Raw genomic sequence first — 22,355 nt, 5'->3', positions numbered from 1 at the left:
TAATAACATGCAAGAAGAACATACATAGGTCCTGGATCCATGCGAGCCTCCAAAGGATTTAATGTCCTCTGTGATCCAAACTGCAAGGGGCTATATTTAATCCAGATTTGACTGGTTCAGAAGTAATTTCATTCCCTTCATCTCTCTTTCTGGCCTTTATTTATCACAGGTTCGTCCGGTGCGCTGGTGCAAAGCCATTACACGACTATGTACATTTTTTAACAATCAATAAATAATTATTTTATTATTTAAAAGGGTCTTATGGGGAGGAAATGGGTTTTATTACATAAATCCATCATTTTTGATGAATGGGTACACTTGTAAAGTTTGATGGGAAAAGAAAGTGGTCAGCCCCATGCAGACTACTGTGCATTGCTGAATAGCTTTTTTTACAGCCAGGCTGTAAATATGACATGTGTGTCTCTTTGGGACTGTTATTTGGAATGCAGCGTAACAGGTAGGGGACTCGTAAATTCAGAGACATTAATTAACCCCTTGCATTTAGCGTTTGGGCTCCTTCTAGGTATAGGAGGTGACCTGTGAGTAGTGGGGGGTAAGGGACATGGCCGGACTGGCCAGCCAAGCAGCGTCCAAGTTCCCATTCAAAATGAGTTATTAAGAGAATTTTTTTGAAAATTGTAGCCTGGCTATTTAGTGTCATATAGCCCCGGCCATGGCGGCTGGAGGCCTCCTAGGGACAAAAGGCAATACCATTACAATCAAATCTAAGATGGAAGAGGGATTGAGCTGTCCACTCTGAATTTTTATATTGTCAAAGAGCTGGGAGGAAATAATGCCATCCTAGAGTGAATTAACCTCCTGTGTGGACGGAAAAGCCATGTCATCTACTGGGAGAGGGAGAGAATTGGACAGCTCGGAGAGGGAGAGAATTGGACAGCTCGAAGAGGGAGGAGGGATGGAGGGAGGGCAGAGGGATACAGTAAGGGCTGGGGGGAGGGGATCAGAGGGAAGAGGGGATCATACCGTGAGCTGTTAAGGCCCTATGGAGAGTCAACATCAAATACAGGTCAGACAGGATCGGTCCTTCTCGGTCAGACAAGGGATATGTCAAACTTTTGCCTCTCTGGTTTTGCTTCATTGTCATTGAATCAAAAAATAACAGCACAAAGGGTGCATTTACTGAGCAATAGTGCCATATAAAAATCAAACAATTCATCTTCTATCTGGGATTCTTGTCAATAATGTCCAGTGAGTTCATATTTCACAATTTGCTGAATTGCAAAAAACTATGAAAAGTAAACACAAAATAAGAAAGGATTCAATGAATAGGGATTTTACCTTCCAGCTCCTTGAAAAGTAGACTGTCTGGAAGGACTGGTTCTGCTGTTTACAAATGATTTGCAGACACAAGAAGACCGGTGTGTACATTAAGTAATCCTGTGTTTAAGAAGTTATAGACCATCCAGCGCTGGACAAGGTAGGTAAGGTGTGGATATATCTATAACACCAAACTTCTCAATGCAAACTATAATGCACGATGTGATGAGAAATTACTTTTTCTGTTTTGCACTGACTGAGTAGGCTACAATACGAATGTAGCTAGGTGCATTTCACTTTTCAACTGACCTGGTGTTGTTCCCTCCACCAATGGGAAATGAGGTCATAGTTCGAGACGAGTCACACTCAGCGGAAGTTGTTGGCTGCTGCCAGGAGATAGCAGCAGCGGTTCGCAAGTTAGCAAATGTGCTACAGGTCTTTTCGCATAAAAAAATAATTAAAATGTCAATACAATAGCTTTAGAACAAGGATCCGTCACGTCTGGAAACGTTATAATAATCCGAATCGATTGAACAACGCAGCATACACATTTCAAACCCGGATGTTTTGTTCAGCTAGCATGCTAGCTTGTAGCAGCTAACCAGGTAGCATTTTCAGTAAAAAAAAAACGTTATAGTTAACCTTGTAAAGAAGTTAGCTAAATGTAATTTTGAATTGCAAGAAAATAGCTCTGTTGCTAATAAAGTCGAACTCCGAATGTATGTCATATGTTGGTGTTTTGAAATGTTCAGTGGTCGTTTTAGGATTTTCCCCACGCTACAACTCACTGCAGTTGTTATTAGTTAGCTAGATAGGTAGATTGGCTATCTAAGTAGCTAACAATTAATCATTGTTGTATTCAATCAAATAATTAGCTAGTTTAGTAGTGCTGTATATCTCAAAGAGTAAAATCCCGAAACGCCCACGGAAATCAGATAATTGCGCTGTTGTTACAGATAAAATTCCCTAGCTTACTATCTAGCTATGCCAGTTTTGAATCGGCCAATGTGTGTCAGTGATTAGATACCTGGTGCAGACAGCGTGTTGGCTACTATGCATGCAAGTACACAGATCAATTTTCTTCCTTATCTTCCCACCCTTAGTATATAGCCTGTCACATCCTTTTGCAACAGAAAGCAAAGTATTGAAACTACCTAAGTACTGTATTTGATCCCCAGACAGAATGAGTGCCAAATTCGGCCTGATGAACTACAACAACGCCCGGAAGCATCTGTCTATCTCCATCCCGTCGTCCAGCGAGGTCATGATGTCGCCGCACATTAAGTCTGTGGAGGAGCTGAGAGTGTTAGGCATCAACCTGAGCAGCTTCAACACAGCTACTCAGTTCTGCATCTGCACGGCGGGTGTCTTCCTCTTTTACCTCATCTATGGCTACCTACAAGTAAGCAGGGGTGTATTTAGCCCTTGATCATGACTCTCAGTTCCATTAGATTACACATAAGAATCATTGGATGAAGGTGTCTTTTGTTGGGGGGGGGTTGTTAATGCATCGCTTGCGGTTTTGGAAGCATAGGACCATATCTTTCATATCAGCAAGAAATAATACAAAAAAAATTCAAAGGTTAAATTGATACACACCCATATCTCCATGTTACAGTGCTTGTTTACGGAAAACAGGCGGTAGACAAGAGACCTGTGTGTAAGCGTAACTCGGGAAGTGAAGCGAAAGTGTAGTATGGATCTGTGCAAAACTGCTACAGTAAGTGTATATATTTTTTGGGAAGGATTCTTTCTCACTGGTGCAAGATAAGGACCATATGTTTCGAAAGCCGTATTGCATGCGATGATTTTTGACTTTTCTAAATGTTAAAACACAGCGTGAGGATTGTAGTTCACTTGAGGCAGTCGTGGGCGAAGCTAATGGCTCAGCACTGTAGGGAGAAGGCAGAATGACGCCTAGAGTTTTCGAGAGCTAGGGTGTATTCACTAGAAACCAAACAGAAGCGAACAGGGAGGAGCCTGCCTGAATTTGTCCAATAGAAACCGTTGTGAAACGTTTTGCAACTGTTTTCAGCTGTTTACTTCAGTGTTCAGATATTAATGCATGGGGTAGCTGCTTTTAGCAACGCTAGTATTTACAAGCTAGTGTTGCTGAAATATAAAATTAAATTTCTACTTACTGTGTCTGTCTGTAGGCTTGGTCCTTATGCAGGGGGAATTTGAGGGGGAAAAAACAGCTAATGGAAGGTAGAATTTAACAGAACGTGGGTCTGTTGTAGACCCATGCAGTTCCTCTGTGAGGTTACCCACAACAACAAAAATACTATAGTGTATACTATGGTAGGAATACTGTATTATTTACTGTAGTGTTTTTGCAGACTTAACTGTAGTATTCACTGTAGTGTTTTTAAGTGAATACTGTAGTGTTTTAGTGAATACTGTAGGATTTACTGCAGTATACTGTACTATTTACAGTTTACTATAGTATTTTGTATTTAAAAAAATAATAGTATATACTATAGTAATTGCAGATTGTAGTATACTGTAGTATTTACAGTAGTGTTTTTGCAAACTGTAGTATGGTACACTGTACTATTTACTGTAGTGTTTTTGCAGACTGTAGTATACTGTATTATTTACTGTAGTGTTTTTAGGGATATTACTGTAGTATTTACTAATATGTTTTTGTTTTATTATCTTTGACATAGAAGTGGGGAGCTTTCTCCTTGAGGATACCTACTGGAGAAATACTAAAACAGCAAACGAAGAGTTCAGAGCTTCTGCTCCTTTCTATACCCATAGTTAACACAATATATGGTCTATACTTGGCATTTAGGTTTTTCACTTACCGGTGAAACAAGTTGGGACATGGGGGATGGGATTGGACAGGGTATATGCAAATTAAATATTATAGTATTTACTCTAGTAAAAAATATATATTTTCGCAGACTGTAGTGTATTTTCTGACATTTCTGTAGTATTTACTAGTATTTTTTTGTGGACAATACTGTAGTATTTACTGTGTTGCACGGTATACCGAAACTTTTTTTGAGACGAAACAGTTTGGTACTAGAATTTTGTTAAGTTCGGTACTTCTGTCTAATGTGCCTCACCTGACTCAGTGGACCAAGTATGTATATCGGTGCGGCCCCGTTATAGTGCAAAGAGCCTGCTCGACATGCTCATTCATTGCTAGAGCTGTCTGGGCTGCATTGTTAGCTTCCCACTCATGCTGCACAGCAGTTAACACACTTGAATAATGCAACACGGCATGTAGAAATGTTGAAACTGTTCGCAAAACAATGTCCATACAGGCTAAAATAATTTTACAATGCAAGACGATACCGGTAGCTTCCAGCGTTACCGTAATTTCCGGACTATAAGCCGCAACTTTTTTCCCAGGCTTTGAACCTCGCGGCTTAAACAATGACGCGGCTAATATATGGATTTTTCCCGCTTTCAAATATTTTTTTTTTTTTTTTTTTTACATTTTGTGACGTGCTCAGTTTTTTGGCGGCATGAAGCTTTCATTAGACCAATGAAATTTCATAACGGATTAAGGTCAAACAACTTTTTTGTTTACTGTTTAGATTAAATCGAGCACTCTCAAACTTCCCATCACCCTGATTCCTGGGGGCACAACAAAGTATTTGCAGCCACTCGACATCAGTGTAAATCGTGCATTTAAGGTGGCGCTCCGTGTTCAGTGCGAGGCTTGGATGACAAGTGGGGAGAAATCCTTCACTAAAACGGGCCGCAAGCGAAGAGCAACTTATGGTCAAGTCTGCCAGTGGGTCCTGACAGCGTGGAGCATTGTCAAAAAATCCACTATCATCAACGGGTTTCGAAAGGCTGGACTGCTGTGTGTTGAAGAGGGCTCAGCGGGGGATTTGCCTCCAGATGAAAGTGACGAGAGCGACAATGAAAACGATCCAATATCGGATGAAGCAATTCTGAGGCTATTCAACTCCGACACCGAAGGAGATAGTTTCAGTGCACAGGAGGAGGAAGATAGTGACCAATGACTTTCTTGGTAGGCTACTGTTTACTGCTAATTTTTTATTTTTTTGTTACAAGCCGTGCTTCGTTAAAGCCTATTTATTTTTGTTACAAGCCGTGCTTCGTTAAAGCCTGTGTAAAGTTCATTTGTTTCAATGTACGGGTAGGCACCTGCGGCTTATAGACATGTGCGGCTTATTTATGTTCAAAATAATACTTTTTTTTTTTAATTCAGTGGGTGCGGCTTATATTCAGGTGCGCTTAATAGTCCGGAAATTACGGTAATTGTAGTCTAACTTTCCTTGCTAGCTTAAAGCTGAAGCAACTTCAATTCACTACCCTAGTACTTTGTTTGTGATACCATAGCTCAAAATATGCTGATTTCAAAGCTGATTGATCGTTTTTTTTAATTAATTCACCAACAACTCATTCACTTCTTTGTCTCCCTCGCATCCCGTCTGGTTTACACTAGATTCCATAGCCACAAAGTCAGATTCTACAGCTACATTCTGCCTGGCAAATTACTACTTTCTTAAAGAGACAGCACACACTTTTCTAAAAGAAGAGATTGCTTCTTCTTTGAAAATGCTGTACAATATGTTCTCCTAGTAGTTGCCAATAAAATAAGTCCTAAATGGATTGTTTGTCATCTGTAGCGCCATGAAATGAGCTAAAACAAGCTCAACTCAATGCATGCACACACTCCTATTGAATACTATGCATTCACCTGTGTTGTGAATAGACCTAGGCTACATCTCGATTTACCCAGTTTATCAATAGAGATTTACCTATTAAATAAATGATTACCATTATTTTGTTTTGTAGTTAGATTGGTAAAAACACTTTCAAATTGATTCTATGACTGTATAATTGATTAATTAATGCATACGTGGCTGTCTCCAAAAAATGGACATGAAATGTTTCAAATGTACTGATATTAAACTCCAAAGATGCCCAACGATTGGACAGTAGAAGCTGAGTTTATCTGTCTGGATGAAGTAGCATTCTGTGACTTTGGCTATTAAGTCTTATTTTTGTTGTTGTGGTATCGTTTTGGAATCGAGTATAGTGATGGTATCGAGCATTATGATAAGTGTTGCACGGTATACCAGTACCACCGTAATATCAGGGGTACCAAAACGCCACGATACTTATGATACCAACATTTTAGAATACCGTAGTACCATTTCATATGATACTACCAACTTTTTCAGCCCTACCGATCCAAAGAACCTGCTGACGCCTGTTACAAAATGTTTATAAAGTCACTAACTAGTCTCTTGTATGAGCAGGTCCAACAATATCCACTTTACTTTCATGGCATATCACTGTGAGGCAGCTGTAAACACCCAGCTGCATCCTCTACCAGCCCTCACCTGCTTCTCTCCGTCTGCTCTTCACTCGCATCTATTCCACCTTCAGACCCTGTTGTTAGCTTTGTACTTTTGTTACATTAGAGCAGAGTGCAAAGTTGGCACTGTTGATACATTGTGTCATTTCATCGCCTGTTATAACCAAGAGCACAGATCAGTCTGAGTAGGCTTTGCAAGTTCAATGTCATGCATCCTCTGAGTGTCAGAGAGGGAAAATGGAGCAGCGCTTGGCGACACGGCATGCTTGCAGCTTTACGGCAGAGAAGACCTCTTGTCTCTAAACGGTTAAAAAAAAATACCCATATTACCGGAGATGCCTTCGTGCGCATTTTATATAATTTCACAAACCATTAAACTAATCCCGGGTCGCTAATTATTGGTTTAATAACAAGCAATGTTGTTCAGTCATGTTACCTAGCTAGCTAACAACCTGCTAACTTGACAGTAGGTTTAGGCAAATTTGATTGGCCCAGGAAGAAAGGAAAAGGGTCTGCTACTCATGAGAGGGAGAGTGTGTCTGGGTTAACTGAAGAGTAAAGAAGGTTCCATGCAATGTTTTATCCTTACTGATACAATGACATGCAGATCATTATGCATGTATATCACAGGAGGATGGTGGCACCTTAATTGGGGAGGACGGGCTCGTGGTAAGGGCTGGAGCGGAATGAGTGGAATGGTATCGAATACATGGTTTCTATGTGTTTGATGCCATTCCGTTTGCACCGTTCCAGCCATTATTATGAGTCGTCCTCCCTTCAGCAGCCTCCACTGATATACTCCTTCCTCCCATTCCTCAAGCCAAATCATAGGTAGGCCTATGCAAATATAAGCAAATCAGCCATTCTATGCAGTATTCTATTATACATTGTGAAGTTAAATTCAATGTGTTGTTTTGAGTAGAAGTGTGAATTTCAGTGACATGTTTTTGGGGGACGGGGAGAACATGATGCTAGGCCACAAATGTTTTGCCACATGGTGTTGCTATGGTACTCACTATCGTGATACTTGGCCTGGTCTCGTTTGTAAAATGTTGGTATCGTGACCAGCCTAATTGTGATACTAAACCTGGTATCGGTATAAAGTCAAAATTCTGGTATCGTGACAACACTACATTATACTACAGTTTACTACAGAATTCTATTGTAATTACTGTAGTATTCTATAGTAAACTGTAGTATTTCAAGTTAAGTTATGTCACGTGCACAAGTACAGTGAAATGCCGTTCTCCAAACCCAACAATGCAGTAATGAATATGTTTTTTTATTTGGGCAGTTTCTCTCTGCTTACATCATGTCAAAATATAAGTCCCCCACAAGTTCTTGTTTTTTTGTGCAGGTATTGCACACATGCAGGGCTTTTATTTTGATATGAGGTAAGCAGATAGGAAGTGGGTCTACAACAGAACCACGTTTGGAAAGTCTTTTTTTCTATTATGTTCTATTAGATGTTTTTTTCTCAATTTCCCCCTTCAAAAGGACCAACCCTATGGACAATCGGCAGAGTAAGTATTTAACTTCCGGTGACTATTCCGTTTTTCTGTAAGCTAATTCCTAGCTAAAAGCAGCTAGGCATGGGGCTGCTGTAATGGTCGTTGCTGATGTGGGTGTAGTCGGATAGTATTTTTGAGTTTATGGCAAGACTACTGTATATGACAGCTTTACACGTTCTGCACAATCTGGCCTTAATTAATGGCTAAATGTACTCTTAATATCTACCGTGTACAGGCAGAAGAGGATGGGCCACTCCTCTGAGCCAGGTTCTGCTCTAGATTTCTACCTTTTAGGGAGTTTTTCCTGGCCAATGTGCTTTCGCTTCTGTTCTGCTTGCTCTTTGTGGTCTAGGCCTGGTTCCTGTAAAGCAATTTGTGACATCACAGATGTAAACAGTAATTGTAAAAGGGATTTATAAAAATACATTTGGTTGATTGACTGACTGATTCACCATACAATTGGTTGTTGACACATGCTAAGCAGGGACATTTTATCAGCAAGCCTCTCTGAGGATACTGTGGAAAGCTACAGGAAAAGTAGTGATTTACCTCACCACAGGCTTGAAAAGAGACTTATCAGACTTTATCTGCTGTTTTCAGGAGCTCATATTTTCCGTGGAGGGTTTCAAGCCCTTCGGATGGTACCTCACCCTGGTACAGTTTGGGTTCTACTCCCTGTTTGGACTGGTGGAATTGCAGCTCACACAGGACAAACGGAGAAGGTAAACAAGGGAATGGTGTTCAATTAGGCCTCTGCGCTTCAGCAAACAAAGAAAAGTAGGAGTGGTGTTCGCCAACAAAAACGGGGATCCAGTAGGGCTTTCCTTGAGAACGTCAATAGACTGACTATTTCATGGTTAGTGGCGTTCAGCACTAATAAATAGATTGAGATTGACTAAATCATAGAATGATCAGGCTCTATCCCGTTAACTATTAATAGTATGTTAATTGCTACAGTATGTGCCTTGTCACTTCAAACAATATAACCTGTGATCTACCTCAAGACCTATTGATATCAACAACGCTTCATCTTGGGGTGGATTCATTCTGCCAAATCTGTTGCAAAACCTTTCTTAAAGGGAAGCAAACGGGGAGGGACCTACCTACATTTGTCTAATAGAAACTCTCGTTTTGCTCTGTTTGGTTCTTAAACGGTTTCTGTAATGAATACACCTCTGTATTGAGGGTTTTTTCTGGATCATAAGGGGCTTAGGTGGTGGGCATGCCAATGGGCATGGTCGGTGCAGGTGAACTATAGAGAACATTTTAGAGGCCCCCATCTTGCAGGGTTCATACGGTCATGAAAACTTTGGGGAAATGATCAAATCCGAAAAGTCATGGAGATTTATTTCATAGTTTCTGTTTCTGTAATTTATTTAGGGACAGTTGTAAAATATTTGATCAATTAAATAAAAACCAACATCAGCCAGGATTGGAATGACAGTAGCACATCGGCGTTTGCGTGTCGGACCTGCATAGAGCCAGACGAATATGATAGAGAACATGTTAACTAGGTAGCCAATTCAAAACATATCTTGTACCCTTTAGTTATGTTTAGCTATTATTAGCATGTATTAATGTTTTCTGCATGTCTCAAAAAACCTGTGAATACGGCCATACAAAGTTCATATTATTAATTTAAACAAATATTTTTGAAAAAACAAATGATTCACTTCGCCATTGTATTAATTGGGATTCGGTTCAATCGGGGTGAATCGAATCATGTCAATCAAAGTAATAATTTGTGAATCGTGAACATTAATTTTAGGAAAAAAGATTAGATTTAGCCTTAATTTTTTATTTAGATTTAGACTTAAACTTATTTTGTAAATACTTGATTTGGGCATCCAATGTATAGGACATTGGAACTTAATACATGCTAGTCAGCCTACAAAGTAAATACTTCTAAGATAAATAAATATGACTAAACTAGAAAAGGTACGTTTCCTGAAAATGTGTGGGTTTGCTTCAGCTGAATAAAAAGATTTGTAGCCTACCATAGCCATTGGATCTTTGATATATTGAATAAGCAAATGATTTCACAAGGCATAAAATGTATTTGGTTGCAATGTTTTACATCAAGGATGGTCAATCATCCTCCAGGAGAGCTAATGGATGTGCAGACTTTTATTGCAGTCCCCCTCTAATAAGTCAGCGTTTCAATTCATCCCAAAGGTGTTTGATGGGGTTGAGGTCAGGGTGCTTTTTTTGATAGGGTTGAGGTCAGAGTGCAGGCCAGTCAAGTTCTTCCACCCCGATCTCAACAAACCATTTCTGTACGGACTTCGCTTTGTGCACGGGGGAATTGTCATGCTGAAACAGGAAAGGGCCTTCCCCAAACTGTTGCCACAAAGTTGGAAGCACAGAATGGTCTAAAATGTCATTGTATGCTGTAGCGTTAAGATTTCCCTTCACTGGAACTAAGGGGCCTATCCCGAATCATGAAAAACAACCCTCATACCATTATTCCTCCTCCACCAAACTTTACAGTTGGCACAATGCATTGGGGCAGGTAGCGTTGTCCTGGCATCTGCCAAACCAAGATTTGTCCTTCGGACTGCCAGATGGTGAAGCATGATTCATCACTCCAGATAACGCGTTTCCGCTGCTCCAGAGTCCAATGGCGGTGAGCTTTACACCACTCCAGCTGACGCTTGGCATTGCGCATGGTGATCTTAGGCTTGTGTGCTGCTGCTCGACCATGGAAGCCCATTTCATGAAGCTCCCGACGAACAGTTCTTGTGCTGATGTTGCTTCCAGAGGCAGTTTGGAACTCGGTAGTGAGTGTTGCAACCGAGGACAGATGATTTTTACGCGCTACAGCATTTGGCGGTACCGTTCTGTGAGCTTGTGTGGCTGACCACGTCGCGGCTGAACCGTTGTGGCTCCTAGATGTTTCCACTTCACAATAACAGCAGTTGACTGGGGCAGCTCCAGCAGGGCATAAATTTCACTAACTGACTTGTTGGAAAGGTGGCATCTTACGACGGTGTCACGTTGATAGTTACTGAGCTCTTCAGTAAGGCCATTCTACTGCCAGTATTTGTCTATGGAGATTGCATTTCCTGTCAGCAACGGGTGTGGCTGAAATTGCCAAATCCACTCATTTGAAGGGGTGTCCACATACTTTTGTATATATAGTGTATTCAGCCATGGAGCTGAGATAAATTTGTACCGTTTTAAAGCGAATTTCCTGCAATTCTATGCATTTTGCCACGGCTAATGCTGTGTTATTTTTGCTCAAACATAATAATTAAATGAATACTGCTTTATTAATTGTTTTTCAAAATATTATATTCTCCCTGACTGTCTAGCTTTTATTTTGGTGATTGTTAGTTCTCAAAGATGATCTTCTAAAAAAATATATTGCTCCTTTATCTTTTCTACATACTTTATATCTGGTTTAAGTTTACACTGAAGGCATTTGTTTGCATGCACTGTTTGGACTGTTTGGGGAAAAAAACCCCACCCAAGGATTTGAATGGCAGAAAAATCCCATGTATTGCTAGTTTTTGTATTTTGTTTTTGTTGTCATCCCACAAGGCTTGCTAATTGCTCTTTTTCTCTTTGCAGAATACCAGGGAAGACGTACATGATCATAGCATTTCTAACGGTGGGGACCATGGGCCTATCAAACACCTCACTGGGTTACTTGAATTATCCTACACAGGTCATCTTCAAGTGCTGCAAACTCATTCCTGTCATGATAGGAGGCATATTCATTCAAGGCAAGTGGCAAAAGGAAGTTGATCTTTGTTTGTATGAGAGCCCATATTCGCGAAGAGTGAGATTAGGAGTGCTGATCTAGGATCAGTTTAGCCTTTTAGATCATAATGATTGTAAACGAAGGGGACCTGATCCTAGATCAGCAGTCCTAGTTTGAGACGCTTTATGAATATGGGCCCTGATCAAGACGTGAAAATGTTGCCTAATAATATTTGTCCTTTTGCATGCGGGTAATAATGAACTAAACACATTACTTTTTTTTGGGGGGGGGGTTAAGCCTAACTGTCAATCATAAGAGAGGCTCTCTAGAAACCTCCTGTGAGTGTCCTACCTCACACCCGTTATGCCCTTACCTCCAAACAATGACCAACTTTTCAACTTTTATCTCAGAGTTCTGTCCATGCTTCGTTTTTTGGGTTGTTTGCAAGTGTTGAATTTCAGGGTGAGGAGGCCTAGTTCTCAGTACTCTGTCTTTCATCTCGGAGACATTGTCTTCATAAAGGTTCCACGTCTTAGCGATCAAACACTCGTTTTTTTCCTTCCTCCCCCCCTCCCTGCATTGGCGATGTTGACCATGGGTCCCCCAGGGGGACTAGTTGGAAACGCTACTGCGTTCACTCAGGATGCCAGCGAGATCTGATGTGAACCCTTCAAAGGGGAACAGAGGGAGGAATGAAAGCAAGCCAGACCAACCTGCTGCGTCACCTTGTCACCCCCGAGGCATCTATCGGCCTGTTTGGGAAGACTCCTCAGTCTCCTCTTGTTTTTTTTTGTTGCATTTTACGTGTCCAACACCAACCAACCTCTTCTCTCTTCTCTCCTGTTTGGATTTAATTGAGTTGAAGAGTCCAGTAGAAAGTTGGAGAGAAAAAAAAATCTCTCGGTATGGGCCGTGTGCACCACCCGACCTGCAGCCAGTGTCACGCAGGCCTCTCAACTCGCTTGGATCTGAGGCAGAACGGCGACTCGTCTGCCAAGCGCCTTTCTCTCCTCTCTTCTCCGCCACTCATAAGTTCGTCTATCTAGCCAGCGTGTTTACATTTTCCACCTGACCCATAAGGAGGGGGGTAAATACACAAGCGCCATTTATCGCCACCTATTCTGTCGTTTCCCTGTCTTGTTACAAAGGGAAATGCCCTCCGAATTACCAAAAGTTGAGTTTGTCTTTTGTTTCGCAGCTTTTCGTGATCGGATGTCAGTCATGACAGGTGTCGGGTCAATCCGAATCACAAGAAGAAAGATCTGGACACTTTAACTTTCCATCCAAGTGGAACTTGTCAATCAAGTCTTCCTATTCTGGTAAATTGTTAGTCATCTGTTAAGGAGGAATTCCCTGACTTTGTAAGCCTAACTCCTCTGTTTTCTTCAGGGAAACGCTACAATCTGGCTGATGTATCTGCTGCTCTCTGTATGAGCCTGGGACTCATCTGGTTCACCCTAGCTGACAGTAAAGTCGCCCCCAACTTCAATGCAACCGGTAACATGTGAATCTGTTATCTATCTAGGTATTAGTAAAGGAGCCTGTTGTTACAACACTGTTTAACTATGGATCCAAATCCTTTCGCTGCGATTTTGTATTTGATACACAGAGAACCTGCATCAAATTAATCAGGATACTGACATTCATGAGCCTGGGGCAAATTAAACCTACTGGTTGTTACCTAGGCTGGGACTAAAGTATTTTTTTTAAATATGGAGTTTGAACTCCTAAAGAACTACATATAATGCTTTATCTAAAGAGTTTGACCTTGTACCACATACATTATGTACAAACATATAGGTTTTCCCACACTCCAAAAGTACAGATGCTGTTTCAGCAATTCAGAAACCTCCATTGCTGTGCTGTTATTGTCCTTCCTGAGCAATATAGCGGTTAACCTGGTTGTGTCTGGTGTTTTAGGGGTCCTCCTCATCTCTCTGGCTCTGTGTGCTGATGCTGCCATTGGGAACGTGCAGGAGAAAGCCATGAAGCTCCATAACGGCTCCAACTCTGAGATGGTACTGAGGACCCGCCTTAAAACCAGCTTGTTATATTTATATTGTAAACCCAATTGTGTAAAGTGTCTTGAATCACCTCAGAAATGTGACTTATGTGTGTCATTTTGATTGTGTTAAAGGTTTTGTATTCCTATTCCATCGGTTTTGGGTACATATTGACAGGCCTGTTGGGTGCAGGTGGATTGGGACCAGCAGTGGCCTTTTGCTCTCAGGTTAGTAGAACCCTCTCTGTTATACACTGAGTATACAAAACAGGAGCACTTTCCTAATATTGAGTTGCACCCCCTTTGGCCCTCAATTCGTCGGGGCATTGACTCTACAAGGTGTCGAAAGCGTTCCACAGGGATGCTGACCCATGTTGACTCCAATGCTTCCCACAGTTGTGTCAAGTTGGCTGGATGTCCTTTGGGTGGTGGACCATTCTTGATACACACAGGAAACTGTTGAGCGTGAAAAACCCAGCAGCGTTGCAGTTCTTGACACAAACTAGTGCATCTGGCACCTACTACCATACTCTGTTCAAAAGCACTTACATATTTTGTCTTGTTCATTCACAGTCTGAATGGCACAGATACACAATCCATGTCTCAAAGCTTAAAAATCCTTCTTTAACCTGTCTCCTCCCCTTCATCTACACTGACTGAAGTGGATTTAACAAGTGACATCAATAAGGGATCATAGCTTTCACCTGGATTCACCTGGTCAGTCTGTCATGGAAGGAGCAGGTGCTCCTAATGTTTGATACTCTCAGTGTATTTCATTACAATAGATCAGACATGGACCGTTCTGTAGTAGAAAAGATGTATGACAATCTGTTGAATCTTTTGTTTTCTTTCAGCATCCTGTGATAACATACGGTTATGCATTCTTCTTCTCTCTCACGGGGTACTTTGGCATTTCATTTGTGCTGGCCTTGATCAAACTCTTTGGAGCCTTGGTCGCAGTCACAGGTGAGAAGACCATTCTGGTCTGGGCAGATGCTTTGCTTGCAGAACCACACAAAGTCATATTTTATGTCGAAGTGTTCAATTGAACTGTCCATAAAGTTTCCTATGACTAAAAAGTCTGTATTTTACTTTCGAAAACATTTAATTCAGAAATTTCTCCAGCAATGGAAGCTTAAGTAAAAGAAGTTCTGAGTAACCATATGACTCCACAGAAAGATTTCTACAATCTGAGTATGGATAACCTTACTAACACTCTAAAATCTAAAGCACAAACTTTTAACATTTTGCAGATTACTGAAATAATGCCAGATCAGAGCGATCCTAATCTTATTTAGAAATTCTGGAAACCTCCAGATTCATTTTGAGATTAACTGCAAAACAAATGTCAAAGTAATCTCATCAACAAAGTTAAGAAAAATCTCTTTACTAGATATCCATTAGATGTGACAGGCTTAGATTCAAGGTTGTGTGCTGTTATGTTTCTCACTTTTCTGTCTTCTGTTCATTTCAGTAACGACTGGACGTAAGGCGATGACGATTGTACTATCCTTTATGTTTTTCTCCAAGCCTTTTACTTTTCAGTGAGTCATGTTATCTTCAATCTCTCATAGTTTACGGTTGCTCAATTTAGCCGACATACTTTCAAGGCACTGAAAACATTGTAACACGCCTCTCCGTTCCATTTCCTCTCAGGTACCTATGGGGTGGACTTTTAGTGCTGTTCGGCATCTTCCTGAATGTTTACAGCAAAAACAAAGACAAAATGAAGCTGCCATCTTTGGCGGACCTCAGGAATATGTTTTTGACCGGGAAGAAGGTCAGGCTGCTATCACAGAACGTGTAGTAAAAGGGACCTGTGGCGGGCAGGACAAACAAACATTTTTCTAACGTTCCTATCTAACATGGACCTAATAACAGTGGGCTCCTAAGACATTCCTTGGCCACAGAGCTCCACAGAAACATTCCCAGGAGGAGAAAGTGGATACGGAGCACCTGCGAGACTCTGAAAGGGAAGCTGGCTCCTTAGCTAACCCAAATAGCACAGTTCTGCACTGTAAGTGACTCTATGACTTTAGCCTGAGAAAGACGAAGGGGGACGAGACGGTTGAAAGAGAATATATTGACATTTATTGAACTGATCATGTCTGAAATTGAATGTGCACCAAAAAAATATATATCTTAAATGGCATATTTTCACCCGCATGTGCCAGAAGACAAAAAACTGATGTTTTACTCAATCACTGTCATGTTTTTTTTGTAATTTATATCCGATTGTACAAAAGACCTCTCAACAACACAGTGACATCTTGAAGTGTGGGGCGGGCTATGCTCGGAAGTATATCAACGTGTCAACTGCCATATTTGCGAACCGTTTGTTTTGGTGAAATGGTAGCTCTTTTTACATTAAACAAACTGGGAAGTTTATCCAAAAGGTTTTTTTTTCATGTGTTTTTATATGTTACAGTGTAAGTAGCTAGCTTGCCAGAGCCGTCTCTTATCCATTGGCTACAGAGGGGGGAGTTGAACGGCTGCCAAGGAGCTTCTCAGATGTTTACCCATCAGATGGCCCCGGGCTTGTTTGATTAGTAATCCTAGAATAAGATAGCACTAGAAAGAAAACAAACATTGTTCACAGGGCTTGGCTTTAGACATAATTTGGATGAGCGGAACGTCACGTGTGTGTCAAGGTGACATTAGCTAGATTGGGTCCCATCTATGAAATGGTGATGCTGCAACCAACACCTGGGTTTTTATTGGGGTGGATAGTGATTACTTCATTTTATTACTCTTTTTTACTCTGATTTTGGGGGTTGATAATCCCATGCTACCTTTAGCAAATCATCCGTTGATATTTTAGATCCAATTGTTTTAGGTGGCGAAAATACATCGTGGCTTCTTCGGTAACTGCTATCCCCAAAGAAAAAAAGAGGGAAATCTGTGTTTAACCTATAGTCTTGGGATACATATGGTTTCCATAGAAGAAGACAATGCGGCTGTGCACAGGTTGTCATCTCCCAGGAGGTCTAGACCTGTCTAGCCCCATTCACTTAAGCTGGTACAGTGATGTCTGTTTTCCACAAAATACCCTTTGATGTGCCACCACTACTGCCTTGTGAACAAACAGCTCCACTCAGGTAAAGAAAAGCAGGAAGATCAAGACAGTCACTGGGTCCTCCTTAAAAAATAGACCTATCCCTCAAAGGTAGCAGGCTTACCAAGACCCTTATAACTATCTGGTTTCCCTCATATCTCTGTTTTTAATATTTCAGTATACTGTAACTGGATATGGTATTAAAGGTTGTGCCGATACATATCCGTAGTAATCAGTTCATTAAAATAGTTTCAGGAGAAACATGAGTCATTTTAGTTTGTAAATCATTTAAAGCAACAACATTGCATATTTACCATCAAAGAGTTGGCCCTATTTTATTTGTAATTCATTCTTTGAAAATCAAGGGGCATGTTTCATTAGAATCAATCTTACAGATTCCACCTAACCATCTACTGTAGCATGCTTCAGTGATGTGGCTGGCTTATTGGCTGACATTTTAGGATCTCCATCAATCAGCAGGCTCGGCATAGAGTAGATGAGTGGGGAAAATGTTTTCAAAGTCTTTAGCTTTGTCCTTCATGATGTGCCTTGCTGGCACTCGTCCTCTGTAGCTTGGTGGGAAATTATAATATTTGCCAGCTCTGTAGGGGGCGGGATCGTGCTCTGTTAGTGGTCTAATGGAAGTGGAGATATTACAAGCTGACATCTAGGCAGGAAAGCAACACAGGGCAATTAGTAATTCGGTATTTCATAAAAGCTGGCAGCTTCTCAGCGTTGACAAAGTGACAGACCCTCCTCAAGGGTCTAGTGGCTCCAAGCTACAACGGAACACTCACAGTACTGCTCATTTCGGTTCATCTCAGAGCGACATGTCTTGCACAAATGTCTGCTACCCTCTTATTTCCTGCAAAATACAAACCGATTGAAGAGATATGTTGCAGATTCTTTAGAACATGATGCACATTTTTTAATTTATTTTTACCGACACCAGAATAATTGTTCATTAATGTATCCTTGCCACAATATTTGATATATTTGATGTGATGCTCCTGTGACTTCACACAATGTAACAACCCTGAATACCATTCACTGTAGGTTGAGTGGTTGGTATTATGTTACGCCTTAGACCTCAAACCGTTGGGTTGCAGTAGCCTATACTTCATTCCATGCTGCTGAGGGAGAGGGCAGTAGGAGTTCTTCCATCTCTCTGAAAGGTCATTATGGGATAGCAAACCCCAGTTGACCCACGGCAAACTACACCATTTGTCTTATAGCACCATGAGAACTCTTAACAAAGGAGGCTAACCCCCAGTTTGAAATGCAACGTTTTATTCATCTATCAAACGTTGCATATTTCGACTTTGGTGTCCCTGTGCACTTCGTGTGAACAGATCCTATTTATCATAAGATCACATGGAGAGAGATTGTAAGCTCACAAAAAGTAGTATTGTGTAATATACACCAATACCACCTTTAATCCAAATATAGGACCACCACTGGTAGGAAACAACCTCCCAGAGGTTTTCAAACCAACACATTCCTCTGAGTAACCACTCAATTAATGGACACACAGCACTAGGAGTACAGGGCTCTCTGTCTTTGTTATTGCCTCTCTTTTTTCCTCCTTTCCCTCTCTCTCACACACTCACCTCTCCCTCTCTTATCGTCACCTGTTTACCTGGGTTCAGTGACCTCTGCGCTGTTCTGCTGGCCCCTCCTAATAAATAATGGGAGGTGTCTGAAGCTCATCACAACAGCAAATAGGGTGGTATGTAATATATTGTCCTCTTCAAATTGCCACAGCGGGGTGGTCTGGCAGCCTATTCATTACGGCTCTTGGTTCAGGCCAGGGGGAGCAGACATTTTCGTCCTTGGGCCTGGGTGGGTGAGAGAGGCTGAATGGAGTGTGGGTGTACTGGAATGCTGGTCTACCCAACCTGGTCTCAGAGCATTTCATATTATTCTGTACGTAAATCCGAGACACTCCATTTAGTGTGCTATGTCACGCTTTGTATGGAATGTATTAATTGGTTGTCCATCACTCATTTCGTACAATATGTAACAAATTTGCAAAATGTACTGTATGTGACGAATTTGCCAAACGTATGATATGATAGATTAGTCGGGGGATGGCTTGGGTGTGATCTCTGGAGAGGATAATGCTAAGTTATTTAATGGAATGATAAGGAAGCATATAGTAAATGAGACTTAGTACTTCATTTAGGTTGCCATTTGTACTGTGTAGAGAAAGAAAAGTCAACGCAGATTCTTTCAACAGAAGTGTCCTATCACGTTGAGGTGTGGTAAAAACCTGGGTCATGTTCATTAGGGTACACCGTAGAAAAAGGTTTTGCAGTAGAAAACAGACAAGCATTTCTTATAGGGCAAGTTAATGTTTGGTGCCTACTGAACACATTCCTGACTTTTGGACTTCCTCCAACATAGACCCAGTACTCTTCCCCACAGCAGCACCTCCCACCCAAACTGATTACCACCTTCCTGCCTACACGTGGAACACTTCTAATATGAAGGCCATCTGTTTAGCAGGGACATATTTTCACAGCCCCGAGGCAGATGTTTAGCGTCCTTGCTGTAATTCCTGTAAGGATGCAAAATGTATCAGTGATTGCAGTCATAACTAGCAAGGTGGCTGGTAAAATGAGCTGGAGAACTGGGATGATCCAATTGTGCCGTCGTCGGTGCCTTGACAATAAAAAAAGAATGTCCCTGGCTTGGATGGCTGCCCTACTGTATGTTAGGATTTGACTGTGCTGTCTGTGATTATAAAGTCGTTTTAAAGTAGTGGTGAAAGCCTTGGCAAGGAAAGTAGGAATTCCTTTAAACAGCTGTCCCTTATTTACCCCACTGTTTCTGTAAATGGTGTCTAGTCTAGTGAATCTGGAATGGTAAGCATGCATGAGCTTGTGTGTTGTGCATTTTAAAGCATTCATTTTCACATACGTGGTGGGCTTAGAACAGATAAATGTATGTGCACTGCAACAAATGTGTGTGTTGGACTGTAAAGGGGGGATCCCGGTTGCCATGACTACCCCATGTATATTATTCAGACCATGATGTGTCAAAGTTATGTAAACTGCCCATCCTTGCATGAAAGTATGTATGAGTGTGTATTGGTGTGTGTATGCTTGCACGCGTGTGTGTGTGTGTGTGTGTGTGTGTGTGTGTGTGTGTGTGTGTGTGTGTGTGTGTGTGTGTGTGTGTGTGTGTGTGTGTGTGTGTGTGTGTGTGTGTGTGTGTGTGTGTGTGTGTGTTACAATAATGCATGTGATGAATCTTCCTCTCCAGATTTGCCCTGTCAGCAGCCAGCAACAACAAGGGAGAAATGAGGTCCACGCACTTCATTCCTGTTAGGGACTTAACAGCTTGAGCGGGCCCAAATATTCTGCAGTCACTCATGAAGAGAAATTCTTAATAATAAATATCAAGCTAATAATGAATGGGCTGGTGGCTGCAGTTGTCTTGGGGGCATAATATCTCATTTCCTCCCAATGTTTCATATCCTTACTCCTGCATGTCGCAACAGTCCATCATTACACCCCGATGCAGGTTTCTATCACCTTTATTTATTTTTCAAATCAATATATAAATCAGTGCCAAGCCCTGTTACAGATGAGTTCCAATAAATTACAAAAGGCAGACAAATACAGAATGTTAACCACCGCTCCTCTCTCTCTTTTGCATGATGCTGCACTGTCAGGCAGTAGGCAACCCCCTGGGTACCAGTACAGTTCTCAGTGTGTTTGGAAAATCTCTCGCCAAGCCACATATTTCATTATATACTACTTAAATAACGCACACTGCATCTTTTAGCAGCCAGGGAGACAAAATGTGTTTTTGTTGAATACCTACCTATATAGCGTAAATCGGCCTACAATAGGAACCTATAGACCTATGCTTTGGCTGATATATAGGGACTAGGTGTTCCAGGAGCAGGTTTCTGTCTGGTCTGTATATGATGGACTTTTCAATGCTGGAGCTCAGTGGAATGGAAGAATAGGAGGTCAAATGAGGAGAAAAGGAGGGAAATGGAGCATGGAGGTTCAACGACGTTATAAAAACAGGGCTGACATGTTGAATTGGGGGGGGTGGGCAGCCGGCCCCAGAACAGACCTCTCGTATGAGGGGAGCGCTGTGTTGGCCTGATACCTGGGCACCTCCATCAGCAGGGAATATGCTGCCATCAGGGCCGATCACGTCAGAGGCCCACCTTGGCCCTGACACTCCATGACATGCATATGTGGCGAGGCAACGCGAAGGAACGCGCGGGTACACAACAGCCGGCTTGAGGGAAATTCCCACTGACAATGGTCAGGAGCAGGAACCCCTCAACCGCAAGGTAGAGGGATAAGAGAAAGGGAAGGGAAATAAAATGTAGAAACATCTCTGGTGGTGGTGGTGGTGGTGGGGGAGAGGATGAGCGTGTGGCTGTCACGCGAAGGAGGAGTACTGATGGTAAACAACAGGAATATGAGTACACAGCTGGTGTCTGCAGTGCACACTTCTTCCTGGGTGGAGACATTTGCCTTGACACTGAATCAAAACAGGCAAGAACCCAAGCAAGGTCTTTAATTAATATCTATGGAAGACAGCTATAGTACCAACTGTAACACAATGATGTTGATTTAGAGACAAAACAACTAAATTATACTCTGAAATCTATTTCCTCTTGCTCTATAACACATTTTTCACAGATTTTCCAAGTTTATGCTTTAAAAGAATATGATTGTACAATGGGTCACTACACTACATGACCAAAAGTATGTGGACACGTGCTCGTCGAACATTTCATTCCAAAATCATGGGCATTAATATGGAGTTTGTCCCCCCTTTGCTGCTACAATAGCCACTTCTGGGAAGGCTTTCCACTAGATGTTGGAACATTGCTGCGGGGACTTGTTTCCATTCAGCCACAAGAGCATTAGTAAGGTCGGGCACTGATGTTGGGCGTTCCAATTCATCCCAAAGGTGTTCGATGGGGTTGATGTCAGGGCTCTGTGCAGACCAGTCAAGTTCTTCCACACCGATCTCAACAAACCATTTCTGTATGCCACAAAGTTGGAAGCACAGAATCGTCTAGAATGTCATTGTATGCTGTAGCGTTAAGATTTCCCTTCACTGGAACGAAGGGGCCTAGCCCGAACCATGAAAAACAGCCCCAGACCATTATTCCTCCTCCACCGAACTTTACAGTTGGCACTATGCATTCAGGCAGGTAGCTTTCTCATGGCATCAACCAAACCCAGATTCGTACGTCAGACTGCCAGATGGTGAAGCGTGATTCATCACTCCAGAGAACGCGTTTCCACTGCTCCAGAGTCCAATGGCGGCGAGCTTTACACCACTCCAGCGACGCTTGGCATTGCGCATGGTGATCTTAGGCTTGTGTGTGGCTGCTCGGCCATGGAAACCCATTTAATGAAGCTCCCGACGAGCAGTTATTGTGCTGACGTTGCTTCGAGAGGCAGTTTGGAACTCGGTAGTAAGTGTTGCATCCGAGGACAGATGATTTT

At 41.8% G+C, this 22,355-nt stretch overlaps 1 protein-coding gene across 2 annotated transcripts; it reads left to right on the top strand.

Annotated features, from left to right (window-relative positions):
• Positions 1 to 1,612: 1,612 nt before the first annotated feature.
• On the top strand, positions 1,613 to 16,205 carry LOC106590317 (adenosine 3'-phospho 5'-phosphosulfate transporter 2). Of its 2 annotated transcripts, none has more exons than XM_045710674.1 (10): positions 1,613 to 1,883; positions 2,461 to 2,680; positions 8,701 to 8,822; positions 11,674 to 11,828; positions 13,196 to 13,303; positions 13,727 to 13,824; positions 13,944 to 14,036; positions 14,663 to 14,774; positions 15,283 to 15,352; positions 15,465 to 16,205. In XM_045710674.1, the coding sequence occupies exons 2-10, from the start codon at positions 2,462 to 2,464 to the stop codon at positions 15,613 to 15,615; spliced, it is 1,128 nt and encodes a 375-aa protein (XP_045566630.1). In that variant the 5' UTR covers positions 1,613 to 1,883; position 2,461; the 3' UTR covers positions 15,616 to 16,205. The 2 variants fall into 2 exon arrangements, with proteins under 2 accessions (XP_045566630.1, XP_014036671.1); XM_014181196.2 differs by having other exon boundaries at positions 1,615 to 1,883; positions 2,457 to 2,680.
• The last annotated feature ends 6,150 nt before the right edge of the window (positions 16,206 to 22,355 follow it).

Source organism: Salmo salar, chromosome ssa29 (assembly GCF_905237065.1).
Source record: "Salmo salar chromosome ssa29, Ssal_v3.1, whole genome shotgun sequence".
Lineage (NCBI taxonomy): Eukaryota > Metazoa > Chordata > Actinopteri > Salmoniformes > Salmonidae > Salmo > Salmo salar.
This window is presented reverse-complemented; position numbering and strand designations above follow the sequence as displayed.

Coding starts and splice junctions, on each gene's coding strand:
- LOC106590317 (XM_045710674.1), top strand. CDS start 2,462: ATGAGTGCCAAATTCGGCCTGATGAACTACAACAACGCCCGGAAGCAT. Junction 8,823..11,673: donor ACACAGGACAAACGGAGAAG/GTAAACAAGGGA, acceptor TTCTCTTTGCAG/AATACCAGGGAAGACGTACA. Junction 14,775..15,282: donor AGCCTTGGTCGCAGTCACAG/GTGAGAAGACCA, acceptor TGTTCATTTCAG/TAACGACTGGACGTAAGGCG.